Source organism: Erinaceus europaeus, chromosome 4 (genome assembly GCF_950295315.1).
Source record: "Erinaceus europaeus chromosome 4, mEriEur2.1, whole genome shotgun sequence".
Taxonomy (NCBI): Eukaryota; Metazoa; Chordata; class Mammalia; order Eulipotyphla; family Erinaceidae; genus Erinaceus; species Erinaceus europaeus.
This window is the reverse complement of record NC_080165.1, coordinates 28,120,947-28,133,330: the sequence shown is the minus strand read 5'-3', so window position 1 is coordinate 28,133,330 and position 12,384 is coordinate 28,120,947. Positions and strand designations below refer to the sequence as shown.

General features: G+C 37.5%; 1 protein-coding gene and 1 long non-coding RNA gene across 2 annotated transcripts in view; both read left to right on the top strand.

The window, feature by feature from the left end:
- Window positions 1-12,384, top strand: part of LOC132538022 (uncharacterized) — a 397,739-nt gene that overhangs the window by 374,106 nt on the left and 11,249 nt on the right. The window lies entirely within an intron of this gene.
- Window positions 1-12,384, top strand: part of PRPF4B (pre-mRNA processing factor 4B) — a 32,305-nt gene that overhangs the window by 11,575 nt on the left and 8,346 nt on the right. The window contains 8 exon segments of the mRNA XM_007522204.3: window positions 191-367; window positions 2,358-2,513; window positions 3,323-3,404; window positions 4,901-5,111; window positions 6,601-6,674; window positions 7,684-7,774; window positions 9,663-9,810; window positions 11,773-11,910. Of these exon segments, the coding sequence (XP_007522266.2) occupies window positions 191-367; window positions 2,358-2,513; window positions 3,323-3,404; window positions 4,901-5,111; window positions 6,601-6,674; window positions 7,684-7,774; window positions 9,663-9,810; window positions 11,773-11,910 (1,077 nt within the window).

The following is a 12,384-nucleotide window of genomic DNA, read 5'->3' as shown; positions in this document are numbered from 1 at the left end:
CCCCCTGGAAGTAGTGACCAGGGGCTTGAACCTGCATCCTGGCACACTGTAATGTGTGCCCTTAACCAAGTGTGCCTAGCCCCTAACGACCAGGTTTCTGTACTCTTTTTAAAAGATGTTCTTTATATGGAGAAGAAATTGTTTTCAATTTATTTATTTGCCTTTTAATGTTGTCTTTGGTTCCTGTAAGAACACGACCTCGAGATGACATCCTGAGTAGACGAGAAAGATCAAAAGATGCCAGCCCCATCAGTAGATGGTCTCCAGCTCGAAGAAGAACAAGCAGGTCTCCCATTAGGAGGAGGTCTCGTTCTCCCCTCCGACGTAGCCGATCTCCAAGAAGAAGAAGCAGGTCTCCTCGGAGAAGGTGAAGAAATATTACACGTTCTATCCTTATCCTTTACATTTCAGTAAGCTGAATGTTTTTGACACTCCATGTTAGTGTGGTTGGTAGATTTAAAAATAGATCTTTCTATTTGGATAGAGACAGAGAAACTAAGAGGGGTGGGGAAGATAGGGAAAGAGAGAGATGCCTACAGTTTTGGATTATTTGAAATTAGTGTCTTTAACAGTATAAATAATCTTGGGGCTGAGTGGTGGTGTACCTGATTGAGTGCACATGTTGCTATGTGAAAGGACCCAGGTTCGAGCCCTTGGTCCGCACCTGCAAGGGGAAGCTTTGCAGGGGGTGAAGCAATGTGGTAGGTGTCATTATCTTTCTCCCTTCTCTATCACCCCTTCCCTCTTGATTTCTGGCTGTCTATCCAGTAAATGAATAAAGATAATTAAAAAAAAAAAAAACAATATAAATAATCTTTAATAACACTGCACTGAAGTTTCCCCTCTGCACCTGGGAACTGAGGGCTTGAAACTGGGTCCAAGTATATGGTAACATGCACTCAACCAGGTGTGCCATTGCCCAGCTCCCAAACCTTTAAAAAAATTTTTTTAAAAGTAAGGGGGGGACTGTGGGTGGGAGACACTCTTATAAAAAATGCCCAGAGGTCAAGAGTAAAAATTCATAATAGCAGCACTAGAAGATAGACATCAGTGGGACAATTTCAAAATCCCTGAGGCAAAAATCACTTAAACTTAGACTTCTGTTTTTTGTTAAAATCAGAATAAGACAGTTTGAAAAGTTGGTCTCATATTGCTAGTTTTTATTAGCATATGATATTTTACTCTCACTGATTTTTCTCAATAGTTTTTCTTCAAAGATCAGTATTCATTAAAATGTCACCTATTTAAGTTGTATTTTTTTCTTTTTTTTAAATGAGAAACATATCAGTTGAGCTATCTGCAGCATATAGATTACAAGGTAGTAAGCAGCCCAGTTTCCTGTCATTTTGTGACTATAGTTCTGAATGTTACTTGACAGCTCATTTGTCAAATACCTGTTTGAGCCATAGTAGACATAATTTTATATGCATACTACTTAGTATTTGTCTAGCTAACCCAAAGGGCCTTTTTAAAAAAGAAAAAAAAATAGAAATACACTATCTTAATGTAAAGCATTAGTAAACATTTACTTGTCTTTTTTTTTTTTTTTTTTTTTTTTAACCAGACCACTGTTCAACTCTGGCTTATGGTGGTGTGGGGGATTGAACCTGGGACTTTGGAGCCTCAGGCATGAGAGTCTGTTTGCATAACAGTTATGCTATCTACCCTCTGCCCTACTTGTCAATTTTAACATTTTTAATTGAATTAACTTACGAATAAAGTTTTAAAAAACATAACGCTAGAGGCTTATGTTATAACCAATATGTCTCTCTTCATTTGAAAAGTCAGCCTACAGTGCTGAAGTCCCACCAAGAGCAATAATAATAATAATAATAATAGACCCTTTTTGTTATAAAAAACTGAGTGCCGTATTAAGTTAGGCTTAGCATTTTTGTTGCCTTTTTCTTTCCTCATACTTTATTATTATCAGTGCTTGTTTTTTTTAAATGAGGTTTATGGACACATGTCATATGAAGTAAAATTCACCCTTCTTGGTGTAATGCTACAACTTTTGATGGACATGACTCATATAGTTGATTGACTCATATAGTTGTCAATCAAAATACAGGACATTTCTCTTAAATTCTCTTGTGCCCCATTGTATCAGCAAGAGCAGGACCAGTTTTTAATCATCCTTGATTAACATGGTTGTCAGTCTACCTGAAAGACTTAGTACACAGAAACTTATACTGTCTCCTTTAAAAACAAAAAATACACTTGTTTTTTAGAGCAGTTTTAAGTTCAGAGCATAATTGAGCTTTTGAAAATAAACTCCTGTATATATCTTTGTCCCAAACACAACCCAAACCTCTCTGGCTTTAATTGCTTATAAAAACATACCTTTTGTCTTCAAATAGGGATAGAAGTCGAAGGAGTCGATCACGTCTAAGAAGGCGGTCTCGATCACGTGGTGGCCGTAGACGTAGGAGCAGAAGCAAAGTGAAAGAAGATAAATTTAAAGGGAGTCTTTCAGAAGGAATGAAAGTTGAGCAGGAATCTTCATCTGATGATAAGTAAGAATGTACCTTTATACCTACTTCATTTTTCTAGTTTAGAGAAACACTGACTTAGAAATCTTGGAACTCAACCAAAACACACATTCAGGTATGGCATCTAGTGGTGTCAAGGATTTAATTTGGGCCTTTCAGGGCCCCAGATATGTAAATCTAGTGAACTTCCACTGTGCTATTCATTCCCATCTGAAATATTAAGTGAATTCATTGATTTATTTTAACTAGGAGCAATTAGTTGTATTCATCCTATCAGTCTGCATTAGCGGTTTGTTGAGAAGGGGTATTGGGTTTATAGCAAGATTAGATATTTCACTTTGTATATAATAACACACTGTAGTTACACCCATCTGGTAGCAGATAAGCTGGTTAAAATATGGACTATGGGGGAACGTTTTAATGCAAATGTGGTTGACTAAATAGAGCATCTCAAAAATATCATTAATAAGACTAATTGGTTTGCCTGCCAGGGATATTTTGGCAAACTTGAAGATATTTTTGATCATGTAACCAGAGGGGATACTGTTCAGGTTCCTCTGGTGCAGAGGACAACCTCTCTGAAGAGCAAACCGAAACCAAAGAAACTGATAGAGGAGGGAGGGAGCGGGAGAGACAGATAGAGAGGGAGAGGGAGAATGAATATGAAGAGTTGAATTGAGAAAAGATGTTAATGCAGGAATCCTAATGACTTTTAGAGCACAGTTTGCTTACTCTTAATGCAGTGAACCATGAGAAGGTGTATGAAAAAAAATTATTTTGTGGTGGGGTAGGATGTGTGAAATTAATTGTATATATGTGTAACTTTTTTTAAGCCTTGAAGACTTTGATGTAGAGGAAGAAGATGAAGAGGCCCTAATAGAACAGAGGAGAATACAAAGACAGGCAATTGTTCAGGTATGTGATTTTTTATTAAGAGTATTTATTTTTTATTTTTTTATTATTTTGATTGTTCTTAATCATTTTTTCAAAATCAAAAAAGAAAATTCTTTTCCTTTTATGAGAAAAGTAACGGTAAAAGCTATCTGAAGTGCATTGTGAGATTTCTTAAAAATGTTTTTTTTTTTTAATTAAAATGGTTTCCCCCCACCTTTTTTTGTTAGAAAATTCTGATTTAAGCTCTTAACAAAAAAAAAGAGAGAGAAGTTTGTCTTTTTTTAATTTGCAGGAAAATCCTCATAAATAAATGTAAAATAAATCCAAAGTATTGTAGTTAGCAGCAAAAACATCTGGGAATTTCAGTATAGAACTTGGTGGCTAAGAAAATGGGGTAGGCAAAGGATATTATATATTTATCTTGATATAGTCATTTAACAGTGAGTATGGCTTCCTTGGAACATGTTAGTTTTTCCTCAACCATCCTGAGGTAAAGCCATAACTACTAGACCATTTGTGGGTGGCAGTCCTTGTAAAGTAACCTTTTCTCACACCTTTGGCACTCTCTCTCTTCCTCTATCTCCATCTGTCTTTTTTTATAAGAATTTTTTATTTTTTAAAAGATTTTATTTGTTAATAGAAAGATAGAAGGAGAGAAAGAACCAGACATCACTCTGACACATGTGCTGCCAGGGGATTGAACTCAGGACCTCATGCTTGAGAGTCCAGTGCTATATCCACTGTGCCACCTCCTGGACCACATCTTACACCATTTTCTGTAGTAGCTCTTGTAAACATAAATAGACAGCAAACCATAGATCAAAGCATTTCTCTGGTGCACGAATTATTATTGCAATTATAATTCTGAAGTCTTGATTAAATCTTGATGTTCTTGCTTATCTCCCACAATCCCTTATCTCCCATCCTTGGAGCCACGTGTGCATTAGAGTGTCTAAATATTTTAATTTTAGAAAGGTGATATAGAGCATCTGTGTATATTTCCATCAGTGTAGCCTGGAATAGTATTGCATCATCATCCACATTGGTATTTCTGCATTGAGTTATATTTTGTTCACACTGGGGAGACAAATGATAAATATCATCATATAGCTTCCGGGTTTTCTGTTTGTTTTGGATAAAGAGAGAAACAGAGAATGGAAAGTTAGAGATGGAGAGAGACACCTGCATGCAGCACTGCTTCACTACCCATGAAGCTTAGCCTCCTGCAGGTAGGAACGGGGGACTCAAGTCACCTGGGCTCTTGTGCACATTAAACCAGGCACACCACCACCCAGTACCCTTTTTAAGTTTTGCCACTTTATAAAAGTGTACCAAAATGTAGAATTAGCGTTCCATGGATTTTGAAATTACATGTAAGGAATTCTTGATTTGATTCAACCAAGGCATCGATACCTTAAAAAATATACTTGACACTTAACTTTTCAGTGCAGTATTTTTTAGAGTTTTATTCAGATTGCATCAGGTGTTGTGAAAATAATACAGTGTTTTTATTACAGAAATACAAGTATCTTGCTGAAGACAGCAATATGTCTGTGCCATCTGAGCCAAGTAGCCCCCAGAGTAGTACTCGCACACGGTCACCTTCTCCAGATGACATTTTGGAAAGAGTAGCTGCTGACGTCAAAGAGTATGAACGGGAAAATGTAGATACATTTGAGGCCTCAGTAAAAGCCAAGCACAATCTAATGACCGTTGAACAGAACAATGGTAAGTTAGATTTTGTCTGGGTCATGTTTTAGACTTAAACTCTGATCATTATGGAATTGGTGGAAAATGAAAGTTACTTCATCCCTGTCAACTCTTAACATAATATACTAAATATTAAATGTGAGCCAGGGCAAACTCAACTTGTTAGAGTACCAACTTGCATGCTTGAGGCCAGACACAGGTTTAAATATACCAGAGCAGAGCTTTGCTAAGGTCTTTTCTTTCCCTCTCATAGTAAAACAAATTTAAAGAAAAAAATGATAGCTATTTGTTGCCATTTTTTTAAAGTTAAATGTATTCAGGTGCATGTTTTTTACTTGCATAGTCCAAACAATATGCTAAACTCCCACTTCAGTTATTTTGCTTACAAGAGTATTTTACTCTTTTATTTTTCATGTAAGTTCGTAAGCTTACATCTATTGAGTAAGACTTTTCAAAAGATGTGAATAACAAAATTGATAGTTTTGAAATATTCAGTGTCTGATTTGGTTTGAATAGTCTGTACAGTATGCTCTTATTATATTTGGGCATGTGTAAGTCTCCTTAATCTTTTATTCCTTCTTTAAATTTGTTTTCCCCTCTTGCCATGAGTTGTAAAGGTACTGGTGCCATGTGCCTTACAAATAATTTCATTATGATAAAAAAAATTATCATTAGTGAGGGGGTAAGGAGAGAGAACCAAAATGTAACGATGGAACACATGAAGCCAGGGATTAGACTCAGGATCTTAAAGTTGAGAGTTCAAAACCTTGCTCACTGAATCATTTCTTTGGACCTCTTTCTGATTTTGTCACACATTCTTCTCATTTAACTTCCTTCATCAGTACTTCTTGAAAACTTTTGGTTAGTGTCAGAGACTTGACTAGATTTTTGAATATTCACTTAATTTATGATGGAGAGAAAGGAAGAGAGACTACCAGAGAATCACTAGCACAGAGAATGCCATGGATCAAGCACATAATCACTTGCGCCACCTGCTGGCAAAATAGAGTCTACTAAATTAACATTTACTTTTTTTTTTTGGCAAAACTGTTGTAAGTGATTCCATGTCTTTGCATCATATTGGGTATTATTGTGTGTGGTTGTCATGCTTTTATTGACATTGAAAGCACATGTTTAGATCTGATGGCCCTTTCTTCTTCTAGCGTTTGCCCTTCTTCCGTAGCCAGTCAACAGCGTCAGGTTGAGCCTGATGATTGCTTGTTGCTGGCTTTGAAAGTGACTGGGATCCATGTGGATCAGTCAGCTAGGAAGGATCGTCAGTTTCCCCAATAAATGGGTACTCACGGGAATGCACCACGAGAAGGTCGATCCAATGCATCCCAGTAATACTATTGATGGCCCATAATACTATTTGTTTCCATTCTTTGCCCCAAAATAATGTTTGTAGAGAAAAGACAGGATAAATGCTGATTTTAAATTTTTTTTTATCTATTTGTTTCAATTTGTATCTTCATTTTTCAAATACAATACTAATTTTTTTATTAAGGTTCATCTCAGAAGAAGTTGTTGGCACCTGATATGTTTACAGAATCTGATGATATGTTTGCTGCATATTTTGATGTAAGTGGTTTTAGCTCATGAAAACAAAACTGTTAAACAAAAAATGTGTAATGAATGTTTTTGTGTATATACATTTGAAGAGAGAACATTTCTTATCACTGATTTTTTATGTAGCATTTATTTTTTTTATTATCTTTATTTATTGGACAGAGACGGCCAGAAATCAAGAGGGAAGGGGATGACAGAAAAGAGAGAAAGAGAGGCGCCTGCAGTCCTGCTTCACCACTTGCAAAGCTTTCCCCCTGCAGGTGGGACCATGGACTAGAAGCCAGGTCCTTGCGCACTGTAATGTGCTCTTAATCAGGTGCACCACCGCCCGGCCCCTTTTATTACTATTTTAACCAGTGCACTGTCAACTCTGATTAATGGTGGTGCTGGGATTGAGTCTGGGGCTTTGGTGATTCGGTCATGAAAGTCATTTTGTATAACCACTATGCTATCTCAGCCCTGGATTAAAATTTTAAGACAAGTACAGCCCAAAAAATTTCAAAACAATGAATTAAGCATTATTATTATTTTGTTATTTTTATTTATTTTTTTACTAGAGCACTGCTCAACTCTATCTTATGATGATGGTGTTACGGATTGAAACTGGGGCCATCTGTTGTCCTTTGTCTTCCCCTACCCCCACTAGTAGCTATAGAAAGTTGGACCTGCTTTGCATTTTTTCAGATAGAATTTTTTTTTTTTAACCAGTGCACCTTTGACTTGTATGGGGATTTGAACTTGGGGGCCTCAGGCATGAGAGTCTGTTTGCATAACCATTCTGCTACCTCCCTCACCCTTCAGTTATACTTTTCTAATCATATTCCTGGAGGTTTTGGAGATTATTTCTTGTCTTAAGCATATAAAAGACTTTGATGATCATGTTTCAACTATATCATACTGTATTTGCATAAGTAGTAGAGTTTAATTTGCATAAAATGTTTTAGGTGGTTTCTGTTTCAAAGGAAGTACTTTTATTAGCTGTCTATTTGGTCAACGATTCACGTTGTCTCTTACATTTCAGAGTGCTCGTCTTCGGGCAGCTGGTATTGGGAAGGATTTCAAAGAGAATCCAAATCTCAGGGATAACTGGACTGATGCAGAAGGCTATTATCGTAAGTACACAATTCTTACAATTTTAGAGTTTATGGTTAGTATTTTTGAAGTTTATTTTAAAAGTATACTATTTATTAGTATATCAAGTTGCATGATGCAGTCATGAGTTGGAGAATTCTCAGTCACATCACAGTTTCAGCACTTTTTAAGAATGTGGCGTACTTAGCAGCTGCATGTCATATTCTATTAAGTTGTCTAAGAAAATCACAGATTGAAGTGACTTAGAGACTTGATAATGCGACCTGAAATCTACTCATAGTTGCTTTTAGCTGTGAGATGACCTTCTATATTGGGCACTTCACTTGCTCATGTTGTTCTGGAACCAAGAAAAAACAGGCATATAAGGAACCTGGGATGGCAGTCATGCAGTATTTGTTATGCCAGGGTGACCGTTGGAAATACTTCAGTGAGCATGTTTCTTTCCTGTTCAATGTTAAAAATACCACTGGTTTGAGAGGACAACAGAACCTTTGTAATGACTGGAGCTGGACATTGCAGTTTGTAATCACAGGAGACTATAACCAGTAGAGGCACAATTTGGATTTTCCAGGAAACCAGGCATGTTAGAAATTTGAGTAAAATTTGATAGAATTTTTAAGTGACTGCGTTGTTATTCTTTGATTTTATTATACTTTTTTTCCACTGGGATTAATGATTTACAGTAAATACCGTTGTTGATCCATGTGTAAGATTTCTCAGGTTTTTGTAAAACACTGTAGGTATGTTGGTCCTCCTCTGTAATCAGTCCCAGGACCTGATAGGCCTCCCCCCAACCCCCCAGAGTCCTTTACTTTGGTGCAATACACCAAACCCACTCCAAATTCTACTCTGTGTTTCTCTTTTTTGTTGATATTTCTCAAATTGTGTCCATTAGTGAGTATTCATTCTCTTTCTGGCTTATCTCACTTAACATGATCCTTTCAAGCGCCAGCTAGGATGAGGTGAAGAAGGTGACTTCATTCTTCTTCTTCTCTTTTTTTTAATTTATTGTTGGATAGAGACAAAGAGAAATTGAGGGGAGGAGAAGATAGAGATGGAGAGAGACGCCTGCAGCCCTACTTCACCACTTGTGAAGCTTTCCCCCTGTAGGTGGGGACCAGGGGCTTGAATCCAGGTCCTTGCACACTGTAGTGTAAGTGCTTAACCAGGTGTGCCACTGCCTGGTCCCCATTATTCTTGATAGCTGAGTATTCCACTGTGCATAGATCTCAACTTTCTTTTTCCTTCCCTTTTTTTTTTTTTTTTTTCCTTTGCTGGGGCTTGGGCCTGGCACTACAAATCTACTGCTCCCAGTGACCATTTTTCCTTTGCTTTCTGTTTTGTTTTGATAGCACAGAGAGAAATTGAGAAAGGGAAGGGAAGATAAAGATAAAACACCTGCAGACCTGCTTCATCACTAGTGAAGCAACCCCCTTCCATGGAGGGGGGCTTGAACCGGGGTCGTTGCACATGGTAATGTGTACACTTAACCTGGTACACGGCTGCCACAACTTTCTCAGCCACTCATGTGTTGTACACCTAGCTTATTTCCAGTTTTTGGCTATTACAAATTGCACTGCTATGAACATAGGTATACATAGATCTCTTTAAATAAGTGTTTGATTCCTTAGGATATCCCCAGGGGAAGAATTGCTGGGTCATAAGACAGATCCATTTCTAGGCTTCTGAGAATTCTCCAGACTGCTCTCCAAAGGGATTGGGCCAATTTACATCCCCACCAGCAGTGCAGGAGGGTTGGTTCCTTTACCCCTACAACCTCTCCAGCATTTTTTGTTACTGTCCTTCCTGATTTATGACATTCTCACGGATGAAGTGGTATCTTAATATCTTTATTTGCATTTTTTTGACAATCAGTGACTTGGATTATTTTGTCATTTACTTTTACAGGTGTGAACATAGGTGAAGTCTTAGATAAGCGTTACAATGTATATGGCTACACTGGTCAAGGCGTATTTAGTAATGTTGTTCGAGCCAGAGACAATGCAAGAGCCAACCAAGAAGTGGCTGTAAAGATTATCAGGAACAATGAGCTAATGTAAGTTCAGAACACATAAGTGATGAAACCTTTAATAACAGTCATAGTGAATCTAAAATCTAACAATCTTTGTAAAACAAATATTGCAAGTATAGAAATAACAGAGACAGTTCTTTTAATTGGATTTTTAATTTGTAGTAGTTATGTGTTACAACCTGTACTGGAACTAAACTGATTATATGTACTCCACTTCATTGTACATATTCTGTGTACACTGATCAATTTTTTCCTTCTGTTGCGGGTCTTATGACCATCTTTTGCAGTGAATAACCTTAAATTCAACACTAGAGATGAGAGAAGGATCATATTGTTTAGCTGCCAATTTGCATATGTTGACCTGCGGAAAATGAAAACAGACTTAACCTTCTTTTTGCTTGTTTATTTGTTTTTGTCAGCTCTGATTTATGGTGGGGGGTTAGTGTTTGAACCTGGAACTTTGGGGTAGAGGGGTTGGGTTTGAACCTGGGGCTTTGAAGCATTGGGCAAGAGAGTCTGCATAACCATTATGCTATCTCCCATCTCATCAGCATTTTTCTTCTCTCTCAACTAGAGGGAATTGCCATTCCCTGTATTTTAATGAATTCTGCATTGACATGTTGCATTGGTGATAAAGCCAACCATTTATTTATTGCCAGGGTTACTGATGAGGGCTCTGTGTCTGCAGGATGAACCTACTGTCCCTGGCAGCATCCCCTCCCCTCACCTCACTCCCACACACACACATACTTCTAGTTTTGTATAAATTGGGTGGAAGGAAGGGATAGACAGAGGAAGAGAGAAACCCAAAACACTTTTCACAGCTTGTGAGGCTTTACTCTTGCAAGTGAGAGCTGGGGCCTTTAACCCTGGTTCTGGCTCACAGTAATGTGTGCACTCTATTGGGTGTACCCCGCCCGGCCTCAGGCAGCCATTTATTTTGAAAAACTAGAAAAAAGTGTTGTAGATGTCTCTTAATAGTCTAGGCTTGTAAGATTTTGTTTTGATAGTATTTTGTGTTAGAGGTAAAAAAAAAAAAAAAAACTTTATAATATAGTATGTTGTATGGCCCAGGGGTGTGGTGCACTGGGTAAAAAGTTTGGATTTTCAAGGATGACATCCTGAACTTGATCCTTGGCTATACATGTACCAAAGTGATGCTCTGGTTGATGAATTCTCATTCATATTCTCATTTTCTCTCTCAACCTGTAAGAATAAAATGTAGTTTATTAACAAAATCCAAACTTCAGGAGATAGCCAAATGTTAACCATTTGGTAAGATGTCTGTTATCAAGCCCAGAATTCTAGCCACTTCCAAGGCTGTTCTATACTAAGCTCTTAAAGAAATCAAAAGTCGAGGGCAGGGTGGTAGCACAGCGGGTGAAGCACAAGGACCAGCTGGTATAAGGATCCTGGTTGGAGCCCCCAGATCCTCACCTGCAAAGGCGTTGCTTCACAAGTGGTGAGGCAGGTCTGGAGGTGTCTGTCTTTCTCTCCCCCTGTCTTTCCCACTTTCGATTTCTCTCTGTCCTACCCAACCACAGCAGCAGTAACAAGGGGAACAAAAATGGGGAAAATGGCCTCCAGGAGCAGTGGATTCGTGCAGGCACTGAGCCTCAGCAATAACCCTGGAGGCAAAGGAAAAAAAAAAGGAAATCAAAACTCATCCACAGTGTTTTCATTTTTGTTAAAGGTAGTAACTTTCATCAAGACATTTTTAAGTAAATTGGCAGGATTGACTTAAAATAAGGTGGATTTATTCTGTAGTGTCCCTGAGTTATTAGTTTAGAAATTCATTGAGAAGAATATATGACAACAAATTAAATATTGTGTGAGTGATAGAGTAATTGGTCATTCCTCATTCCTCATAAGAATTACTAGTATTTAAAAATACAGATTGAATGCTTCGGGGAGAACTCGCAAATATTTAGTTTTTTAAAATTCTGGGTGTATTCAGTTTTGGCTTAATTTTCTTTTCCATTTCAGGCAAAAAACTGGTTTAAAAGAACTAGAGTTCTTGAAAAAACTTAATGATGCAGATCCTGATGACAAATTTCATTGTTTACGACTCTTCAGGCACTTTTATCATAAACAGCATCTCTGTCTCGTATTTGAGCCTCTCAGGTAAGCTGAAAAATTAGTTTCTTTGCATTTATCTACTTCATTTTAGGTAAATGCCATGGCCAATTTTATGGGGGTGGTGGTATTGTGTTTGTTTTTTCATTTGAACTTGATTAATAGCTAGATTCTTGGCTGTCATTGATCACATATCATGTTCCAGATTCTAGCCTCATGTAGCTTTTAGCTTAACAAAGTTTCTGAGAATGAAATAACTTAATGGAAGGGCTAAGTCAGAATGAAACATGGCTAAAGTAGGAATAAAATACTGTTCTTCAAAACTCTAGCTTCTTTGTTGTGCTTTCAAATGCAACTCAAATTCTAAAACCAACAGAAATCTTGTTTATCTTCCTTTATATGCACGGTAATATCTGCTTTTCAGTATAAACTGCTCAAACATATGGGGGGGAGCTAGTGCTTGAACACTTTTTTCCATTTTGCTTTAAGTCCCTAATTATGGCTTTTTTCCCCTCCCATTAA